The sequence below is a fragment of the Drosophila teissieri genome, chromosome 3R (genome assembly GCF_016746235.2).
Source record: "Drosophila teissieri strain GT53w chromosome 3R, Prin_Dtei_1.1, whole genome shotgun sequence".
Classification (NCBI taxonomy): Eukaryota; Metazoa; Arthropoda; class Insecta; order Diptera; family Drosophilidae; genus Drosophila; species Drosophila teissieri.
The window spans coordinates 25,853,260-25,872,633 of record NC_053032.1 but is presented as its reverse complement, the minus strand read 5'-3'; the positions used below and the strand labels follow the sequence as shown (position 1 = coordinate 25,872,633).

Genomic DNA, 19,374 nt, shown 5'->3' with positions numbered 1-19,374 from the left:
GCGACATGCACGAGCGACCAGCTGTAAAAACTTAGTCCTGTCCAGCTCCAGAGCAAAATTAAAGGAGCCCAGTGGAATTAGAAGGACACCAAAGAAAAACAATAGTTGCTTATTGTTGCTAGGGTATTTCTTTGCCAAAAATTACTTAAGCAAAAAGTAAATTGTAAGCTATAGTTCAAAATAAATTTAAAAAATATCTAATTCATACATTGAGCTACACTTTGGATTGTTTCTCTCTGTGCATCGAAAGAAATCCAACGAGCCAGCCGAGGAAGTATTCCAACTAAGTTGCCCATTTTGTTTGCAGCTTAATGCACATTTAGATTTCGCTCAAGGACCAAATGGCAGCTCATCAGGCAGCCCGAAAGTGGCAAGAACTCTTCCTAATGAAGGCGGCCACCCACGAATCCCAAACACCTTGCCTCTAATTGCCGGGCCAGGCTTGTGCCGCGCAATGAAAATAACATGGAAGACCTTATGTGGCAAAAACAGGTGAGAGTGCCGGTGTGGCTGGTGGCATGTGGCATGTGGCAATTCGCGTCTTAACGTCTGCAACTCATAAATAACATCAAATAATGGCACTGCACGCTGTTCTGGCCCGCTCGCTAATAAAGTGCCTGAGCACCAAAACAAGAACAGTCACTTGCAACAAACAACTAGCAACATCAGCGGCAACTAGCAGCACTTGCAACAACTGCCCCACCAGCCAGCAACTAGCAGAGTAGCAAACGCATTCGCGTTGCAACTCGCCAGCTGCCACCCGCAGCCCCAAAAAAGTTTTGTGGTCGTGCATCCGCTTAGCGGTAAATGCAGCACAGTTAACTCTTTATGGCGGCGGCCATTACGTGTAGGAGTTATGTCGAAGTAAGCATACCCTGTAACTGATTTGTTAGGAACTATGTCCTTAAGGCTTTGTATGTGCTGAGAGACCGAAAGTAGGTTTATGTATCTGTTGCAAATCCAGTTTGTCAATATATTGTTCCATGTAATGTATATATTATATATGTAATATTAAGTTCTAGAATTCTTAGATTTGTTGATAGACTGTACTTGACTATCTAGGCTCTAGTTCGACCTTTTAAGTTCCTGACCTTATTGCCCCATGAACTTGGCATACCCTGGAAAACTTTCTACCCACTTATCAGGTGGCTGCGTTTGTTAGCCTGCCAACAAATTTAGGCTAATTAGTTGGACTTAAGCGCGGCTTATGTGCCGTCTAATGGTGCCTTCCCTTTTGGTTCCCTTTCGGTTCCCTCAACTCTTTCGCCCACAAATGGCAAGCACTCTGTTGGGCGGACGAGCATTTAATATATGTAATTGCAGTTGTTGTTCTTTCAGACCACAAAAAAAAGAAGAGAGCAAGCTATGGTCTAGTTTCTCGACTATCAGATACCCGTTATGCAGCTAGTGTTAGTGCAACCTAGTAAGTTTTGCATATTGATGATAAGCAAAGCGCAGAGGCCGCAAACTGAAGGTCCGACTAGTATACTCGTATATATACTTCATGGAGTATGAAAGGTGTTTCATACTTTAAACGAACCTATTATACCCTTTTACACCACGAGTAACAGGTATAAAAATGCCCCAAAATGTTGGAAACAATTTTTCGGGGACAAACTCAGAAAATGTGGAATGGTTTACTGGCGAGACGGGGATAACACACAGGGCAAAATTGTCAGCAGACCGCAAAACATGCCACATTCTAGGCACTCACACCCGATTTCGGCTCATCTGTTTTGCCGTGTCATTGAAGCGTAAATGAGACATTTGCGACGCTTGTTTAATTAAAATAAATTTCAATTTAATCAAAATTCGTTCGTCGACTGCGGAGGGGGGAAAGCGGAGAGCCGAGGGAAAAACGAGTGAACACCGTTCTGGAATTTCGCATTAAAATTGTTGGCATAGTTTTTAGGGGTCCGCAAAATGGATTCTGTGCCGTCATCGCCCCTGACAACTGGCGCTGGATGTGCTTCAAAATGCCAACAAACTTTTGTAACTGCCTTTTGGTTAGCACCTCTGCACACCATACCCTTGAACTCACAGGTACAGGTGTCAATGTGGGCGTGGCACTTAATTAAATCATTGTGTCAAGCTTTGATTAATAGCCATATAACAAACATTTCGAGGATTGGCTGTGACGTCAGTCAGTTTGGGCACAAGTCACTTTAAGTGTGAATGGAAAACATGGAAACGAATTTAGTTGCAATCTTAGATACACAAAACTATAGATAAAAGTCTTGGCCATAATTTATTGTTATAAAATTCCTAAAGTACTTCAAATTAAGAGCACAAACTCTAGTTCTAATCACTTTTCACAGTCGATTTACTGCAGTCCAACATTAAACCACCTTTCGCAGGCTTACACATTTCAGCATATTCTACAAATTCCTTTTAAATGTTATTTATTTAAATAAGTGCTTGCCCAGCAGCCAAAAAAGTTGCTTGAATATACAGACTTTACAACTTTTATTTTACGTTTTTATTTCTTTTTTTTTGGTTTTTTTGCACAAATGGAGGTGCGAGAGCATGAGGTAATTTAATTAAATGCTTTGGCTTGAAAGAAAAGTTGTTCTAATTTAATTGGACGTTTTGTTTGCACACGCCGCGAGTACTTTTTACTTTTAACGCATTTGAACGTGGCCATTGTTTCCATATACAACTGTGGCATCTGTTTTTTCATTCGGTTTATAAGCCCACATGGCGAATGAGCGATATGCGTGTAGTAAAAACGTAAGCGCTAATTGCCAAAAATGCTGGTAAATGCAATTTAAGTTTCGGCTCCGACAAATGTTATTGCAATTGAAAAAGGAACGAAACCGGATGCAGTGCACCGCAGTGGATGGAAAGTCCGTCGAGGCCATGAAAAATGCATATTTGGGTTTAACCGAAAAATAAACAAGGCCAGCGGGCGGGGGGTACTGCTACTCCAGGGGGGTGTGCCAGGTCAGGCTACACATGTTTGCAGAGAAAACTCTTTGCCACACCCCCTCCCCATCCACCGCCCCAAACATCGTTGGTTGCTTTTTTGCATGCCACGGGGCGCTGAGCCGAAAAGTATGCAACAATAAATTCTGCCACGACGGGAGCTTTTCATTTATTTGAAACACCCGCCCGGAAAAACCACTTCCTCGCACTCCATTTTAGCACCCAACTACCGTGCTGAACAAGTGGGCCAAAAAAGGAAATCAAATCGAGTAAGCTGTTGCCAAACTAAAAACAGTTTGTGCGCCAATTTTCTATCAATTTTCATTGGCATTATCAGCAGCAATACTTTCAAAAAAATCCAACTTAATTTTGAGCTCAGGAAAAATAGTTGAGAATTATTTGCAGATTTCCTAATACTTTGCCTATAGATCTTGATTTCTTCAGATATAATATTCTTTGTAAATGATTTCATACAAGGAAGTACTACGAAAAAGGAGTGCACTTTTTTTCAAGTGAGCCAAGAGGGCACTTGAAGTGCCAGGAAAGTATTTGCATTGTACTTTTGAATGCAGCCCAAAACGCCAGGCACTTTGATGACCCCACAGCCAAGACTGCAGCATCTCGTTCTGGCCACTTTCGGTTTATGGCCCATAAATTCCGTCGCCTTGCCGGGCGTTTTACCCTCGGCTGCATTGCAATTGATTTGCATGGCTTGGCCGGCTGTTAGTTAACAGCCAGCACAACTGTACGACACAAATGGTAGGGAATTTATGGCCGGCCGGCCAATCGAAACAATTGCCTGACTTCTGGACGATTGCAGCCATTGAGCCACAAAGGACTCATTCTCCTGCACCTGCATTTTATGGCTGTCAACTGCAACGTACACAAGCTCCTGTCCCGTTCCAAAAATCCAGTCTAAGTGCATTTTTTGGGTGCATCTACAGTTGAGACTGACATGCAAATACTTTCCTTCCACTGGCCGAGATAAAGTTGATTTTTGATTTGCCAGCAGAGTCACTGAGCCATGGCCAAGAAGCCAGCCAAGTGGCATTTCCCCCCCTAAGCCACATCCACATTCACTTCCCCTTTTGACCAAGCTGTTGTTTGGTAATTACAAAAATACGATAAGGCTCCGAGCAGCTCGTTCAACTGGAAAGCGAATTCGAATGCCTGGGCGAATATTCATGGCCTGCTGTTGAATCTATCAAACTATAATGGAATATGTTATGCCAGATTATCGATAATGCATATTTTTGTATTTGCCGAAACGGCGATTGATTGCTGCATGGAATGGTTGCTAATATTTAATAACAAAAACGGAATAAGAATTGCGTATGAATATTAGGTGAGAGGCTGATTTCACAGACATAAATGTATTTAGTTAGGTACTTTTTAATTTGTAAAGTGTTTTGCCCTTTTCATTTCTAACACAACAATGTCTTAGTAACTACTAAGCCCAAAAGCATCACAAAATTCCTAAATAAATATTTTTGCTTCGTTGATAAGCACACCAGAATAAAACACTTTCATAAATAAAACACTACACAAATAAGTCTTAGGAGTATGCAAAGAGCCGAGTGATGGGAAAAGAGGTTTTCCACCGTTGCCAAGCCATTTTCCACCCACTCCGAGTGCCGAGAGTTTTTGTGAATAGAAATATGAAAATAATCCTCAAGTGTCAGCCCGAGAGATTAGTGACAACAAACCAAAGCCGCACAGCGAAATGAGATTTTTCATTTGGTATCAAATATCCGCTAAAACCGACCAGCAAAACCGACCCAGGCAGACAAAAGAAAATGCATAAAAAAGATAGCTTAAGCTGGAAGTGAAATGCAAACGAGTGCAATGCTCCATGAACAGGAAAGGGAAAGGGATGAGCGGAGGCTGAGGCTGAGGCACAAAGTGCAACTAGGCAAATGCAAACTACAAGCTACAGTCGCACAATGCACAGACAGCCAGTAAATTGCAATCAATTAAATCCGACTTCAGCCAGAGCGACGCGTGCCCCATGATCCAAACCCAATGGCAAAAGACGCCGACGTTACAAATAGAGAACTCACTTTAAGAGCCTTTCGACTAAATGCATTTGTCTTTAAATTCTTAAAGTCAATAAGGCATACTCGAATATACCTATGTAGATCTCTGAATTTGTAGAGTACTAGATTATGCAAAAATTACTCAGAAAAACCTGCATATATTTTATCTATAACCCCAGCTTTAACTATAAAATGATATTTAGTAGGCAAGGCATTACCTATGTTTCCAAGTAGACGAGACCCACTGTGCTGCGGTTGCAGCTGTGATAGATGTGGCACTGATCACCTTCAGCTTCCAACATCAGTTGTCACTGGCAATCGAAGCCATAAGGTTATTATTGCTCAAACTGCATACTGTCCTTTCAGATTTAGCACATCTCTGACCATGGAAAATAACTTCTACTGGCGCTACAAGGTGGCGGTGGTCACTGGAGCCTCCGTGGGAATCGGAGCTACCACAGCTGTGGAATTGGCCAATGCCGGAATGGTAGTTGTGGGCCTAGCTCGTCGAGTGGAACTCATTGAGGTGCACAGCTATATAAACTTATATACACCCATAATAGTACCTTTTTTGGGACTTCAAACAGGCACTCAGGGAGCAAGTGACCGGCGAGGGGAAGATTTTTGCCCGGCAATGTGACCTCAATGATGAAGAGCAGTTGACCAGCGCTTTCAGCTGGATTCGTGAGAAATTCCAGGCCATTCATGTGCTCGTCTGCAACGCTGGCATCCTGAAGGCCAACTTCCTGAGCGGTGAGTGCAGCGTACAAACTCCGAATTACTGAGACTACATTCCCCCGTTCAGAGTCCCCCACCAAGGACATCAAGGAACTGTTCGACACGAATGTGGTGGCCACCGCCGGCTGCCTGCGGGAGGCACTGAAGCACATGGCTGCGGTCAAGGTTCGCGGTCACATTGTGGTCATGAACAGGTGAGTGTCACCCATGGCCAAGGGAATATACCGCAGTAAAGGATAGTCTCCCTGAATTTCAAAAGGTTAAATGCAAAAGATATTCCATTTGCTCCCCATTAAGTATTTCTCAATATGCATGCCATATTTCTTCTGTGACTTAAATCAGGAATCTGGAACACAACTTGGGTAGAGTTCAATGACCAAGCTGCTTTTCGTTCGACTTTGTGTTCCTTAATTAAAGCCAATTTCGTAGAAAGTGTTGGTAGCCAACGAAAAGGAGAGAGCCAGCAATTGAAAGCTATACTTGAAAGGATTGTCTATTGACTCGAGACAATTAGATAGAGCTACAAAATTAGCACAACTGCAAACACACACACACACACGCACACAAGAGGCACAATTGGCTGTTTTTGGGGGTAATTGTTATCATTTCGGGAGCGCTGTTTACCCAGCTGAAATGGGAAAATTGGGCTTAAATCGAAATTAGTGCAGAGCCGGACAAAGGCAGTGTGCATACAGTGATGGAGTTGGAGGTAAATCATTTTCGTACATATTTGCTTTATAGTTTTGCTTGTGCTGCGCAAACAACTGACCAAAAGCTGCTGCCTTGAGTGGCAAAATATTTGCCAAATTATGTCCTGTAGGCTCGTCGGTGTTGGGTGATGGATGGTAGATGGTGGGTGGTGGATAGTGGGTGGCTCAAGGGCGGGCTTAGACGGAGGGTTCGGCCAGCCGATCGGGGCTTAATGAAAGTGCAAACAATGCAGGCGGTCAGTCAATAGCCGTGTTGTGCGGAGTTGGTCAGCTCAATGCATTTCGCATGCGAAAGGTTTTCGCACAAAGGCGAAGGGTTCGAAGTGGTCGCCGCGTTATTTAAATTAAATTAAAAGCCATGCGGCAAACAAACAAGCACAACAGCACAAACACTTATTGATATTTAAATGCTGAGCGCGGGGTGGGGGGTGGGGGCACGCATCGTGTTTTTGCGGTGCGGGTGGTGCATTAAAAGCTTTGCATGGCCAATGTGTTTGCCCCGAACAACAGCAACAACGGCAATAACAACAACTCAATTATTCAACATAATTAAGTATTTTGCATTAAGCCGAATGCGTATTGCATTTGCATTTGCATTTTGCATTCCTCCATTGGCAGTCGTCGATGTGATTTTTATTATTCGATGGAATCCAATGCGTACCGCATTTAAAATCAAAAATTTTGCGCATTAAGCCGCATGTTTGATTTGCGCTATGGCTTTAATTTCAAATTGCATTGATTTAATTTTAATGAAATTTACTTGAGTGCATACGCATACGCACACGCACACCCACCCAACCAGATAGCAATTATTGCCCATGAGCAAAAGGCAAAATTGAATAATTGCGTATACGCACTGTGGGCTGGCAGACTGGCCTGTTGTGCACACATACGTGAATATCTGTGTGTGTGTGTGTGCGTTTGCTTTTTTCATGGCTGTAAAATCAGTCAGCATGCGGAAATGTTAAGGCAAATTCAACAAAGCCAACGTCAATCTTATTTATTGATTGGCTTTCAGTTTATGCAAAGATGGCAATTCGATGCGTGCAGAAATCTGTGTGCGCAAAATAGATTGCAAGCACAAAATGGGATTAATATGATATCTCAAACGAATTTGGTGACGTTTATCTTGGTGAAAAATGTTTAAACGTTTATTTAAAAATATAGATTTTTGTCAGCTTTGAAGTTCTTTTAAATAGCTGCGTATGTCAGTGATATGAAACCTTTTCCTTTAGGAAGTCTTTACAAACCATTTCAATACGCCATTGCGTTACCTGCACATTCCCATGCAATCGGAAAGTGCATCATCGAAGTGCATTAAAGACACACCGTAAGTACGCATTTTCCGGAATTTTCATACGCATTTTTCCGGCATAATGAGCAGCGGACACAGGCGTATTGTCCGCAATCGAATACAATTGAGCAAAGCGGACAGGCAGGGAAAGCGGCTAGGTGGGTAGGTGGGTTGGGGGGGGAAAGGGCAGTGAAAACTGCGACTTCGAACTTCGCAAACGTTAATTAATGAGAAAATGTATTTATTTGGCGGCGTTGCGAGGCAAAGACAATCCCGTTCTGGAAACGTAGCCGAGGCGTTGCTAATGAGCATGTGACGTTCCGGGAGGCGTGTGTGTGTGTCAAGGGGCGTGGCAGGTGGGCCAGGTGGGCTGAGTAGGGCGGTCGTCCATATGCATTTCGCTTAATGTCAGTGCAATAATATTAAGACTTAATTAATTAAAAACTGCAAGAGTATGCCGGCCGCCCAGCATCTGCAGCAACGCTGGCAATTGTTTGCATTTAAAGCCCCAGGCTCACAGCCATAAGTACCACCCCATGCTCTTCTAAATGCACTCGAAAAAATGCACCACTACTTGAGTGAATTACTTCATTAAAATATTTATTCAATTATATAAATATAGGATGAAATGTGCAAGCCATAGGTAATTTATATTTCTATAGCATGTGTAGTAAACTTTAATATTTTTTTTGTAGAAGCTTTCATGCTTTTCTGTCAAGTGTTGGCGTAAAATTAAAAGAAGTTTACGCAATGTTTGCATAAAATGCACAGCGACATATGCAGGCAGGTGAATGCAGAAAACTGTGAACTGAAAACTGAAAACGGACGTGGGTGGACATCCATGCATCCGCATCCGCATACATTCTTTGAGGCATGCAAAGTGGGTTTTCCGTGGGCGATGGAAACTCCGTTGGTCCCGTCAGCTGCTGACCGTCATTTTCCGTAGGTGTTCGACGGCGACTTGTTTTTTGTTGCCGTTTTAAGTGCTTGAAATCCGTTGTGTTGACTTTATTTACCCACGCACACCCGCCGTTTGTGACCCCGCTCTGTCTTTATTTTCCATCCCCGCCACACCGCCATATCTTGCCATGCGGACGATGCACCTCCTCCTCCTGCTGCTCCTACGGACATGTGTATGGACAACATTTGACAACAGCGTGCTTGGCCATCGGATTCCGGAAGTGCCGGTGCCCTTATTCAGCGTTTATCCGGCCACGAAGCATGCAATTACGGCCCTCTGCCAAACGGTGCGCCAGGAAATACATTTTCTCAAATTAAATATTAAATTAACGGTAAGTTAAATGCAGTGCATACATGGCGCCTCATCCTCCATCTTAATCCGCGGGAAATGCGGCAAACATGACGCGTCTGGTCATTGGTTACCCTCTCCACACTTTTATACTTTTATCCCTCCACTGCAGAGCATCTGCCCGGGCATGGTGGACACGGACTTCCTTAGTGTTTACTCGCAGGCGGTGGCCGAGCTGCCCAAGCTGCAGGCGAGTGATGTGGCCAAGGCGGTGTTGTATGCGCTGAACACTCCCGATGGCGTCCAGGTGGAGGACATCATCCTGCAGCAGATGCGGAAGGTCGATTGAACTTCAGCTCAATTTTTGTACTTTCTTCATAAATAATGTTACTACATTTGTATATGTTCTGAAATTAGAAAACCAAAGTGCATATTTTCATATACGCCTACATACATACATATATCCAAAATTACATTACAAGCAACTGATAATTCAATTTGTACTTTGTTTTTTACTTACTTTATATTAAAAATACTATTATACCATTACAATCCATTGATAACTTTTACAATGTTGGTTATACTTACTTACGTTATATTCTCTAAGAAGTTTATTTGTACAATCAATAAATAATTAAATTCGTGTAATTGGTTTTGACAACATTATGAATACATTAGTTATATACAAATTTTAATTTAAATTACCCGCGCATTTAGTCGAGATGCCACTTTGAGGCAGGGTTACCAGACTGCATCAAAAGACCAGGGCTGTACAGCTATGGCTAGCGAGTGCACCATCCACCATTGAAAGGGCGCGCACTGCTTCTAGCAAAGTTACCCACCAAAACATCGATTACCACTGCCAAGTGCGAAACAGACATCGATTTTTCGCAGCTTTAGCTTATTGGTCACACTGGGGCTTATGATTAAAAAAAAACTGAACTGACTCCAATAAAAACGTGAGGTAGAAAAAGCGAATTAAGTTGATAATTGATACACACAGCAGCCGCACGGTAACCAGCGGCCCCCACCGATCCAAGCGCGCGACAACAACAGCAATTGCATACGCAAAAGCCCCCATCAAACGCAAGCTGCCCGCAGCAGCGGGCTCTAAAATTCCGAAATGCGTCCACGTAGTGCAAAATCCGAATCCGAATCCCAAACCGATTTCGATTCCGAATCGGATGTCCGGATGTCTGGGCCTTCTTTTGTGCCTTTTTCGAGGGTGCGGCTGTGATCGGCGTGAACCTGCCGTCCGAAGTGTGATTACGAAATGTGCTCCAAAGGCGAAATGATATTATAAAGTATAATATAATGCGTGTTACCACGTAGTTGCACACAGACAGGCACACACGCGCACACACACTCGCACATCCAGTGGCACACACACACAGGGAGACAGACAGTGAGAGAGTGAGCGAGCGAGAGGGAGAGGAATAGAGAAAGAAAGAAAGTGTTGCCCAGTTGACAAAGAACAGGTTTTAACCTAATTAACTGAATAATAGCCCGAATAATTCGCCGCCAGAAGGAAGCGTTATCCGCAAGGTCCCCGCCGCTCGACTGTGTGTATGTAGGTGTGTGTGCGTGAGCGTGTGTATGTGTATGTGTGTCAAGGTTCCGGAAGTTGAGCCGCCGTAGAATTGATTTCCTATTGGCCAAGCCGCTGTTGCTGTTGCTATTGTTGTTGTTGTTGTTGCCGCTGCGGTCGCCTTTGTTGTTTTGGTGGCTGGACATTGAACTTGAGTCGAAGTGCGCACTAACCCATTATCCCATGCATATATCTTTTCGATCCGGCAGCCGTCTAGCCCAGCAGCTCTCTTCCCCCCACAAAAACACACACAAGCCGCTTTTTGGAGCCACTCACCCGCAACCGATAGCCACAAGAAACCATCAGGATGTTCATCTGGGACTGGTTCACCGGAGTGCTGGGATACCTGGGTAAGCATCTCCGCCCATCTCTGCATCTCTGGCATTGTGCCTTGGGGCGGCGTTTCTTGAGCGAGTGCCAACAAGGCAGCCGCCGCATCAAAGAAACCCAAACTCGACGGCTGTACAGCGGAGGTCACAATGATAGCGATTATCTCGAGATCTAGAGGTTGAATTGTGCTTATAGACAAAGGGCTGGCATGACTTAGTATCACTTCCCATTGGGGTTCTCGTATCACAACAAGTGCGCGTTAAGTATGCATTACTATTAAGTACATGCATAAAATACACTGCTGTGAAGGAAATTTTAATTGATTGCCATGTACTTTAGCCTCAATTCTTTAAACAGACATTTTTGGGGGTTTTCCGGGGTCTAGATAGCTAAACTTCTGTTTGCTTTGTAATGCTAAAAGTTCTATTTATTCCACACCTAAGTACTGACACAGTACAGTACACAGTGCAGACCAAGCTGCTAGCACATATATCACGTTTTATAAGCGTATCTCTTTCATAGCTCCATCTTTAATCAGGCTAATGGCACTTGGATAGCCAAGCTGATAGTTAGACCGAAGTCTCAGAGCTATTGTCTTGACCTCCAACGTATATGTGGCTGTCTGTGGCTGCGCAAACACAAGTGATCCGTCACTAGTGTTAGTTTAGCTGCGTATATTAATTGGTGACGCTCGAGTCAAAGGCTATTCAACACGCTCTCCTCGTTTCAGGTCTGTGGAAAAAGTCTGGCAAATTATTGTTCCTGGGCCTGGATAATGCTGGCAAAACCACACTCTTGCATATGCTCAAAGATGATAAGCTGGCGCAGCATGTGCCCACACTGCATCCAAGTGAGTCTACTCCTCCCTTCCTGGACGGAAATCGTTGTGTAACCTTAACCAATTAACCAATTATCGCTTGCAGCATCCGAGGAGCTGTCCATCGGCAACATGCGCTTCACTACATTCGACTTGGGTGGCCACACTCAGGGTAAGTGCCTAATCTTCACCAGAGCTCAGGGGAATGTGCATCCAAATCGTAGCTATTTTCCGTACGTGCCCACGACTAAATATAGACCAGTATGCAAATATCGCAGGGCGCAGCAAGCAAAACCGCCAGATCCACGACAATCAGCATGAAATATAGCGCATCAGGTCACCCATACAGCCAGTGGGTCTTACACTCGTAGCATTTGTTGCGTTCAATCAGCGCCACACACTCGAACGCCCATCCAAGCAATGCCACTACAGTGGTCCCAGGCAGTTCAACTTCGATATTGCGACCTCCGAATATTAGAGAATGTAATCCATTGCATAGAATCACTTATAAGTTTGGCATGCACCCAGTTTCTTATTTAATTGTCCTCATATATGTGAAAGAATACCATCTCCCAACCCACTGTGCACGTATAGGCGACATATTTATTATTAATATTACGAAGGCAAACATTCTATATGTAGATAACAAACAACAACAGCACATCAGTGTGCACGCAAAACTCGCACACAAGCAGTTAATATATTTGTATAAATATGAACATTATGAAAAGTGGTCAAACATCGTGAAATGCCTCGTAGAGTCCAATTGTTTTGATAAAGAAGCTCTAGCACTTCATTATAAGTGCAGCTCGTCATCGTGACGATTGTTTTCGCTTCGGAACTAGGTATACTAAATAGAAAGGTTCTCAGCGGGAGAAAGATATCAGATTTGTGCCTGATATCAGTGACTCGCGTTTTGTTATTCCAGCGATGTTATATAAATTACAGATTGTTGGTCGAAGGCAGCGACTACTAACTTACAGATCTTGACTAAATCAGAGCTTTTACCTTTTGTGATAACCGCTGCTGTTGTATTTATTCGCATATTTATGGCCCATATTCACTTTTGCAGCACGACGTGTCTGGAAGGACTACTTCCCCGCTGTGGATGCCATCGTTTTCCTAATAGACGCCTGGGATCGTGGCCGCTTCCAGGAGAGCAAAAACGAGCTGGATTCGCTGCTCACGGATGAGGCGCTGTCCAACTGCCCCGTGCTCATATTGGGCAACAAAATCGATAAGCCCGGCGCGGCCAGCGAGGATGAGCTGAGAAACGTGTTTGGACTGTATCAGCTAACAACCGGCAAGGTGAGCCAAACCAAAGCCCCCTTCCTTTGGCTTCCCATTTAACTAAGTGATATCCGTTTGGTTTTTCAGGGCAAAGTTGCACGCGCCGATTTGCCCGGCCGTCCTCTGGAATTGTTCATGTGCTCCGTGCTGAAGCGACAGGGCTACGGCGAGGGTTTCCGTTGGTTAGCGCAGTATATCGATTAAGTCAGAATTAACAACCACCAACACCACCACCAGCACCATATTTCAAGAACACCACTCAACTCTCAAACCGAAAACTTGGCTACAAAATTTCCAAAAGAAAAACAAATTCGACCACAGAAACAAAACCGGTGGGATATGAACCCAGACGAATTCAAAACGTCAGACCTTAAGCAAAACGAAGCTGCGTGCGCAATTTCTAATTTATACAAAACAAATATTTCATTATAATAAAAACGAGAAAACCATACAATGTACATCTGTAATTAAACGACGCCGTTTAATCCAGCCACACACAATCGCGGGAAAAAAGAAGCCACAAGACAGGAGAACACAACACAACACAAAACAACATGAAAGTGCAAACAACTTTTCTATCTGGAACATCGGGATAAATTGTAAGGATTGTAAGGAGCTGAAGGATGCGAGGAGTGCGAGTGCGCAAGGGAAACTTTTAATAATAATTATGAATAACAAATTATAGCAAATTAAAGGTGATTTATTTAAGAGCATGTGCTTTCAACGACGCTGTTCCGTGAATAAACTGTAGCTACCTACCTTTATTTCAAGTTTATGAATTGTACATGTCGCTATTGATTTCCTTTATAGTTTACTTTGGCCGCCCAACATTATATACGAGTACACCTAAACCCCAATTAAGTTCCATCGAGCGCGTTTCAACCTCCGATAATGGTACACTTTAGTTTAGCTAAAATTTTTAAGTTGCATGTCATCGATGTACTTTGTTTCATTTTATACAATACGAAAGGGAAAGCAATTTATATAAAATCGCATTTTTGTTTGCAAACAGAATTCTAAATAAAACGGAGAAAAGTAATTTTGTAAAATACGAATTGTTGACTGTTGTTTTGTTTGGCTTTGGGGCTGAAAGTGCTCAGCTTAAATGAAACCCAGCGACGTACAAATATATTGGATTTATTTATTTTTGCATTTAGGGTTTACGCTAATGAGTCACGATCAGAGCATCTATTGAAATCAGGGAGGCAGGCATCCGATGAGGGCGAGCACGGGATCAAAGAGCTGCAAACATGCTGGTCTAAGTAGAAAAATATTACAAAACTTTGATGCGGCCAGACTGCAGAGGATTATGAATACGATCTCAATGCTAACTGCGCCCGCAGCGGGGCAGTCGTCTCAGCAGCATCAGTTGGCGCTGAAAGAGGCGCATGAGCAAGCCCTTGCGCTTGGCCCGCTCCCTGCATCAGGAACGCGAGGATCCGCCCATGGACGCTGACCCCGCACCGCCACCGCCAGCCATGCGTCGCTTCTTTTTCTTCTTGGCCGTTAGACTCTCCTGACCGCTGTCCGTGTTGGAATCGCCGCCATCGTCGCTCTCCTCCGACGACGATGAGGAACTGCTCGACGAGGAGGAGCTTGAGTTGCTGGAGCTGTCCGACGCGAAGCCGGTGCTCTCGTTCAGGTTAATACTATCGGCGATCTGGGCCAGCTCCGGTCGCTGGTCACGCAGCACGCGCAGCCACTTTCGCGACAACTTTGGTCGCCCGCGAACAGTCTTGTGCCAGACGCAGGGGAAGTTCGTCTGCGAACTGAAGTTCTGGGTGATGGCAATGGTGTCGTCCAGGTTGAGCACCACGTGCCACCAGCCGCCGGGCACGAATACAGTCTCGCCTTCTGCCTGAAGCACCTCGATGGGGCGGTACTGCTCCGGCCAACTGGGCAGCTGGGTGCGCGGATATATGGTGCTGAACCAGGTGATGGCCTCGTCCCGCTGCTTGCCACCCATGGCACTGGTGACCTTAAGCATCTCCTTGGGCGTCTGCGTGGGGAACAGGCACCAGCGCTTGTGGCCGCGGATCAGCGTATTCCAGGCACTCGTGCCCAGCGGGTCTATGTGGATGCCGGTGCCGGAGCGAGCCGGTCCCATGACAAACCAGCGGTAAGGCGGACGACGATTCTCACCGCAGTACTGGAAGAGGTCGTCGCGGAAGTACTTCGGCACCACATAGTCGTCCAGGAGCTTGCGCCGGCGATGGTGTTCGCCGAAGCTGCTGTCGAAGATGTACAGCGGACTGTCGTCGCGCGTGCTCTGCATGTACTCCACGTAGTACTTCATCTTCATCTTGACGCTATAGCCCTCGTTGTCCTCGCCGCACTTGAACTTCTGGTTGCGATACTTCTTGGTCAGGCGGGCCAGTGTCCACTTCTCCAGCGCCAGCCAGCCGTCGGTGCAGCCGCGAATGATGACCGGTTTGTAGGGCCGCTCGAAGCGTTCGATAAACTCAGATTCCGGCACCTGCGACTCCTCGATCCGCTCCAGGTTATCGGTGAAGTCCCAAAACGGCTCGAACTTCTCACAATACCGCATGGCCGACCACGCATTCTCGCCGTCCAGTTCCGGGCGAGCCTTGCGCTTCACCTCACGCGTGCGCTTGCGGGAACGCTTGGGCAGCTTGAATTCCTCGCTCATCCTGCTGAAATTGGCCAATTTTCTACAGCTCCTGGAAATTAAAGCAGCGTGATTGCAGTGTGGCCAGCCGACGACGTTTCGAACATGCTGCCAACGCGACGCTGGGCCGCACCTGGTCACCCAGCTGGTCGCCGAGGTAGCACTGCTTTTCGAGTTTTATCGGTTGTTTGCCGAGTAACGGGACATTATCGAAGACTGACCCGTTACTAGCTTACACATACCATTGCTAGTTGCGACTAAAATTTGTATTTTCGTTGAGAGCCAGGGCTGCAAGACTTTAAGGTGACCAACATTTATCTAAATTTAAATTTTAAAAAAATTCAATTTAAAATTGAAAATATAGTGTGCAGGTGTTTAATACTAGCTGTGCAAAAGCGAAACTCTCATAACAAATGCAGCCATTAATATCAATTAGGGCGAAATGGCGCCGTTTGATTTTGCGTTACGATATATGCTATACAGTGGCGTAGCCCTGGTTCGATGGCATTTCTCATGTGACAGCTGTGGGCGAATGAAAATAATGATAAGCCAAGTCGGACGAGGTGGAGTTTTTGAAAACCATTTGCAAATCGTTGATAACCAGGTGCCCGCTTCTCTTCCAGAGCTCTACAAGGTGCCGCTCCGCATTCTAGACCATCGCGTGTTTGTTAACGGCGAGATCGAGGCTTTTCTCGAGAACTTCGAGGTGCGGCGCAACGACAGCGAAGTGGAGAAACTTTTTCAGGTCACCGAGACAGTGGGATCTCTGAGGTACGATCTCTCCCGGTGCAGTGCAACCGGCAGCGGCAGCGGAACCGAGAACCTCGGCCAACTGGACACGGAGGTCAACCATCTGCTGGCCGGGGTCAACGCACTCTTGACGAAAGCGAAGGTGGAACGAACTGTTAGTGGGTCAGCGTAATCTCTGCCCGTTTATCATTGATTAATTGGTCTTCCGTTCGAATTCCAGGCTAGCACCCAGTTGCAGGAGGCGCGACTGGCACGTGAACAACGCCGGGCGGAGTTTCTAACCAATTTGGAGCACGGCTATCGTCGCATCGAGAACTCGTTTGAGGAAAAGGAAGAGGAAATCGCGGAGCTCTACTCGGATTTGCAACTGAAACTGAACATTGCCAAGTAGAAACTATGCTGAAGTCAACGATCGTGGATGCTCGGGTGCGCCTTGTGCCGTCGAAGAAGCTGCTTGATTTTCTGGACGCCCAAAAGGAGCACTTCCAGGAGGTGCCCGAAAATGTGGCCAAGATTATGAAACAAAAGGGCCACACACTGCCCATCCGCATTAAGATAATCAAGGATGCCGGCTTGGTCTACAAACGTCCAAAAATCGATTACGATCTGCTGAAAAAACTTACTGAAAATCTACCCGACACACCCGAAGAATCCGCTAAGGAGCAACCGGAACCAGATGCAGAGGCCAAGGATAGTGATGATGAAGAGTCACCAAAGCAGGTGAAACATTTCTTGTACCTAAGCGACCTGCACTGGCTCTCAAACACGCTGGCTGAACTGCGCCGTCAGGATCACTGCCAAGTATTTCTGCATCAACTGATTGAGTCCTGTGATCTGCTTCTGCCTGAGAACGAAATGAAGCCGCGCAATCCTGAGCTAGAAGCTCGCTGTCAACGTCTTCGCGCAGAGCAGCACAATCGGGACTACCTCAAAATGACCAAGAATGTGGATGCCGGCTTAAAACACTACCCAGAGGACACGATCAGCTATCAGAGTGAGTGCAGGTGGCCAGCTAATTAAATTCACCCTTTAAAACCATTTTTCTTGTCCTCCAGTTAAGAGCCTTAATAAGCAAATCATTGCCGTGGTGCAGTTCATCTTCTCCGTGGCCGCTGGCTTCACGTTCGGCTTCTTTGGTGTCAATTTGATGGTGGGTCCGCTGCCTTTCGGCTTTCGCATCTTGCTGGGCGTGATTGTAGCGCTCATCATAGCCCTGGCTGAGATGTACTTCCTGGCCAAGAAGCTGCACGAGTACGACGAGGTTCTGGACGCTCCCAAACGTAAACCGCAGCCATCGACGCCGACAAAGCGCAAGGTGGTCACCACACCGCCCGCCGAGGGAAGTCAAGTCCAGACGTTGAAACCCCATGCTGACTAGATAGCTTGGGAATCAGAATCGTTCTTTGTCGTTGTATTATTTCGCTTTGCAATGTTAGGTTATATAAATAGCTGTAAAAGTTTTATTCTTTCGGGATCGGGGACTTGGAAATCGTTTATATGCTACGTATGCTCGTTTCGACCATGAATGCACTCCCTATTCGTAGTGATTCGGCTGTGGATTGGGGTTATTCCAGCCCTCGTCCACGGCGTCAGATCCGCCACGTCCCAGCCAGGCCATAAGGTAGACGAACAAGACAAAGGCAAAGATTCCGGCGGTCACCAGGAACCAAGTGCGACGCCACGGCGGCCGCGAGGAGGGCGCATAGAAGCGGCGTGTCCATCGCGAGAACAGTTCCGCAGGAGTGCGGCGCTGGTACTTGTTATCGTCTCGATCGGTACCACCAATTGGCGGCTGACGGGGCAGCAACGGTCTCCGGCTGCTGGCTGTAGGAGGATACGAATGCAATTGTAATATGACTTCTCTTGTAATCCAAGATGAATGATAGATTGTACGCACCGTAGTCGCCCGCACTTGGGGGATTAAATGCATCCATCAGGAGCACGGAATGTGGACTCACGGCGTCATGGCCATTGGGCTTCGTGCGCTCTCGCTCGCCACCGGAATGGATGTGGTGCACTTTGGTCATGTTGCTGACGGCCGCCTGGCTGGACACCTTGGGCTTAATGGCCTTCAAGCTGCTGCTCTGCTCCTCGGAGAGCTGGGCAAAATTTAGCATTTAAATCGATTAAAAGTTTACTAACTGGAATGCTTACCAGGGCAAGTCCCAGGCCATTCCTGCCCCAGTTAACCTGCGACAGGAAACTCTTTAGAGCATCGGCCACCGGCGAGACCAGGTTGGCGTTGGGAAAGATCTCCACAGTGCAGGAGGGGCACTGGTGACCGCGCGGGGCTGTGTTGGCAGGCAGTGCAGCTTGGCGAGCGTTCAGGCAGTCCCAGTGGAAAACATCTAGAAATGGAAGGATTATGGGTCAGTGTGCAGTGTCTGGATAAGCTGAAAGCTGCCAGGTCCTTACGGTAGCAGACGAGGCGCACACAATCGCCCTGCTCCAATGTGGTGCTGCACAGAGTGCAGTTGGAGATGTAGTCGCTGTCCCGCAGCCACTGCAGATACGACTGCACAATGCACTGGAAAACGAATGGATATGGTGTACTCCAAGCATCCATAAAAGTAGTTAAGGGAAATCCTTACCTTTGGATGCGACTGAACCATACAGTGTTCGCAAACATTGACTCGGTGCTCAAAGCAAAACTGGTTGGTCACCAGGCGCTTGGGGCACTTGCACAAACCCATTTCGTTGAATTCGGGGTTCCTAAGGCGGTGGAGGAATTGCACTTGGCGGCCTTGGGACAGCTATCGCATAATAACGCCCCAATAAAGTTAATTTTTATTCCGTTTCGCAGCTTTTGTCGGAATTTTCGGGGTGGCATTCACATATTCAACAGCCACGTATCTGTTCCTGCGCTCCGGGCGAATGGCAACCAGCTGACGGATGTGGCAGCGAATATCGTAGCGATGAATAACAAAGTACGATATAACAGTTGGCTGTTTTTGGATTTAAAAATCTGTTTCAATTTGTACCTCTTTATGGTAATCAAACAATGTTTGGGCTATAAAG

The 19,374-nt window shown here is 46.0% G+C and overlaps 6 protein-coding genes across 8 annotated transcripts; 4 read left to right on the top strand and 2 right to left on the bottom strand.

Annotated features, from left to right (window-relative positions):
* Nucleotides 1–5,346: 5,346 nt before the first annotated feature.
* On the top strand, nucleotides 5,347–9,323 carry LOC122621536 (farnesol dehydrogenase). Its single transcript, XM_043799434.1, has 5 exons — nucleotides 5,347–5,487; nucleotides 5,549–5,714; nucleotides 5,767–5,893; nucleotides 8,860–8,995; nucleotides 9,125–9,323. The coding sequence occupies exons 1-5, from the start codon at nucleotides 5,347–5,349 to the stop codon at nucleotides 9,299–9,301; spliced, it is 747 nt and encodes a 248-aa protein (XP_043655369.1). The 3' UTR covers nucleotides 9,302–9,323.
* Nucleotides 9,324–9,818: 495 nt separating this feature from the next.
* LOC122620650 (GTP-binding protein SAR1b) lies at nucleotides 9,819–13,741 on the top strand. 2 transcript variants are annotated; one of them, XM_043798226.1, is made up of 6 exons: nucleotides 9,819–9,916; nucleotides 10,750–10,890; nucleotides 11,601–11,720; nucleotides 11,794–11,859; nucleotides 12,760–12,995; nucleotides 13,065–13,741. In XM_043798226.1, the coding sequence occupies exons 2-6, from the start codon at nucleotides 10,848–10,850 to the stop codon at nucleotides 13,179–13,181; spliced, it is 582 nt and encodes a 193-aa protein (XP_043654161.1). In that variant the 5' UTR covers nucleotides 9,819–9,916; nucleotides 10,750–10,847; the 3' UTR covers nucleotides 13,182–13,741. The 2 variants fall into 2 exon arrangements, with proteins under 2 accessions (XP_043654161.1, XP_043654162.1); XM_043798227.1 differs by lacking the exon at nucleotides 9,819–9,916 and adding an exon at nucleotides 9,942–9,965.
* A 357-nt stretch (nucleotides 13,742–14,098) lies between these two features.
* On the bottom strand, nucleotides 14,099–15,761 carry LOC122620649 (bifunctional arginine demethylase and lysyl-hydroxylase PSR). Its single transcript, XM_043798225.1, has one exon. It carries the CDS (start codon nucleotides 15,625–15,627, stop codon nucleotides 14,401–14,403), a length of 1,227 nt encoding a protein of 408 aa, XP_043654160.1. The 5' UTR covers nucleotides 15,628–15,761; the 3' UTR covers nucleotides 14,099–14,400.
* A 342-nt stretch (nucleotides 15,762–16,103) lies between these two features.
* On the top strand, nucleotides 16,104–16,747 carry LOC122619896 (biogenesis of lysosome-related organelles complex 1 subunit 5). Of its 2 annotated transcripts, none has more exons than XM_043797100.1 (3): nucleotides 16,104–16,169; nucleotides 16,230–16,510; nucleotides 16,577–16,747. In XM_043797100.1, the coding sequence occupies exons 1-3, from the start codon at nucleotides 16,139–16,141 to the stop codon at nucleotides 16,745–16,747; spliced, it is 483 nt and encodes a 160-aa protein (XP_043653035.1). In that variant the 5' UTR covers nucleotides 16,104–16,138. The 2 variants fall into 2 exon arrangements, with proteins under 2 accessions (XP_043653035.1, XP_043653036.1); XM_043797101.1 differs by having other exon boundaries at nucleotides 16,230–16,514; nucleotides 16,577–16,716.
* A 5-nt stretch (nucleotides 16,748–16,752) lies between these two features.
* LOC122619893 (transmembrane protein 199) lies at nucleotides 16,753–17,804 on the top strand. Its single transcript, XM_043797098.1, has 2 exons — nucleotides 16,753–17,350; nucleotides 17,412–17,804. The coding sequence occupies exons 1-2, from the start codon at nucleotides 16,753–16,755 to the stop codon at nucleotides 17,732–17,734; spliced, it is 921 nt and encodes a 306-aa protein (XP_043653033.1). The 3' UTR covers nucleotides 17,735–17,804.
* LOC122619894 (zinc finger protein-like 1 homolog) lies at nucleotides 17,789–19,219 on the bottom strand. Its single transcript, XM_043797099.1, has 5 exons — nucleotides 18,948–19,219; nucleotides 18,772–18,883; nucleotides 18,511–18,704; nucleotides 18,254–18,455; nucleotides 17,789–18,180 (listed from the first exon to the last, which is right to left on the bottom strand). Exons 1-5 carry the CDS (start codon nucleotides 19,047–19,049, stop codon nucleotides 17,891–17,893), a joined length of 900 nt encoding a protein of 299 aa, XP_043653034.1. The 5' UTR covers nucleotides 19,050–19,219; the 3' UTR covers nucleotides 17,789–17,890.
* Nucleotides 19,220–19,374: the final 155 nt, after the last annotated feature.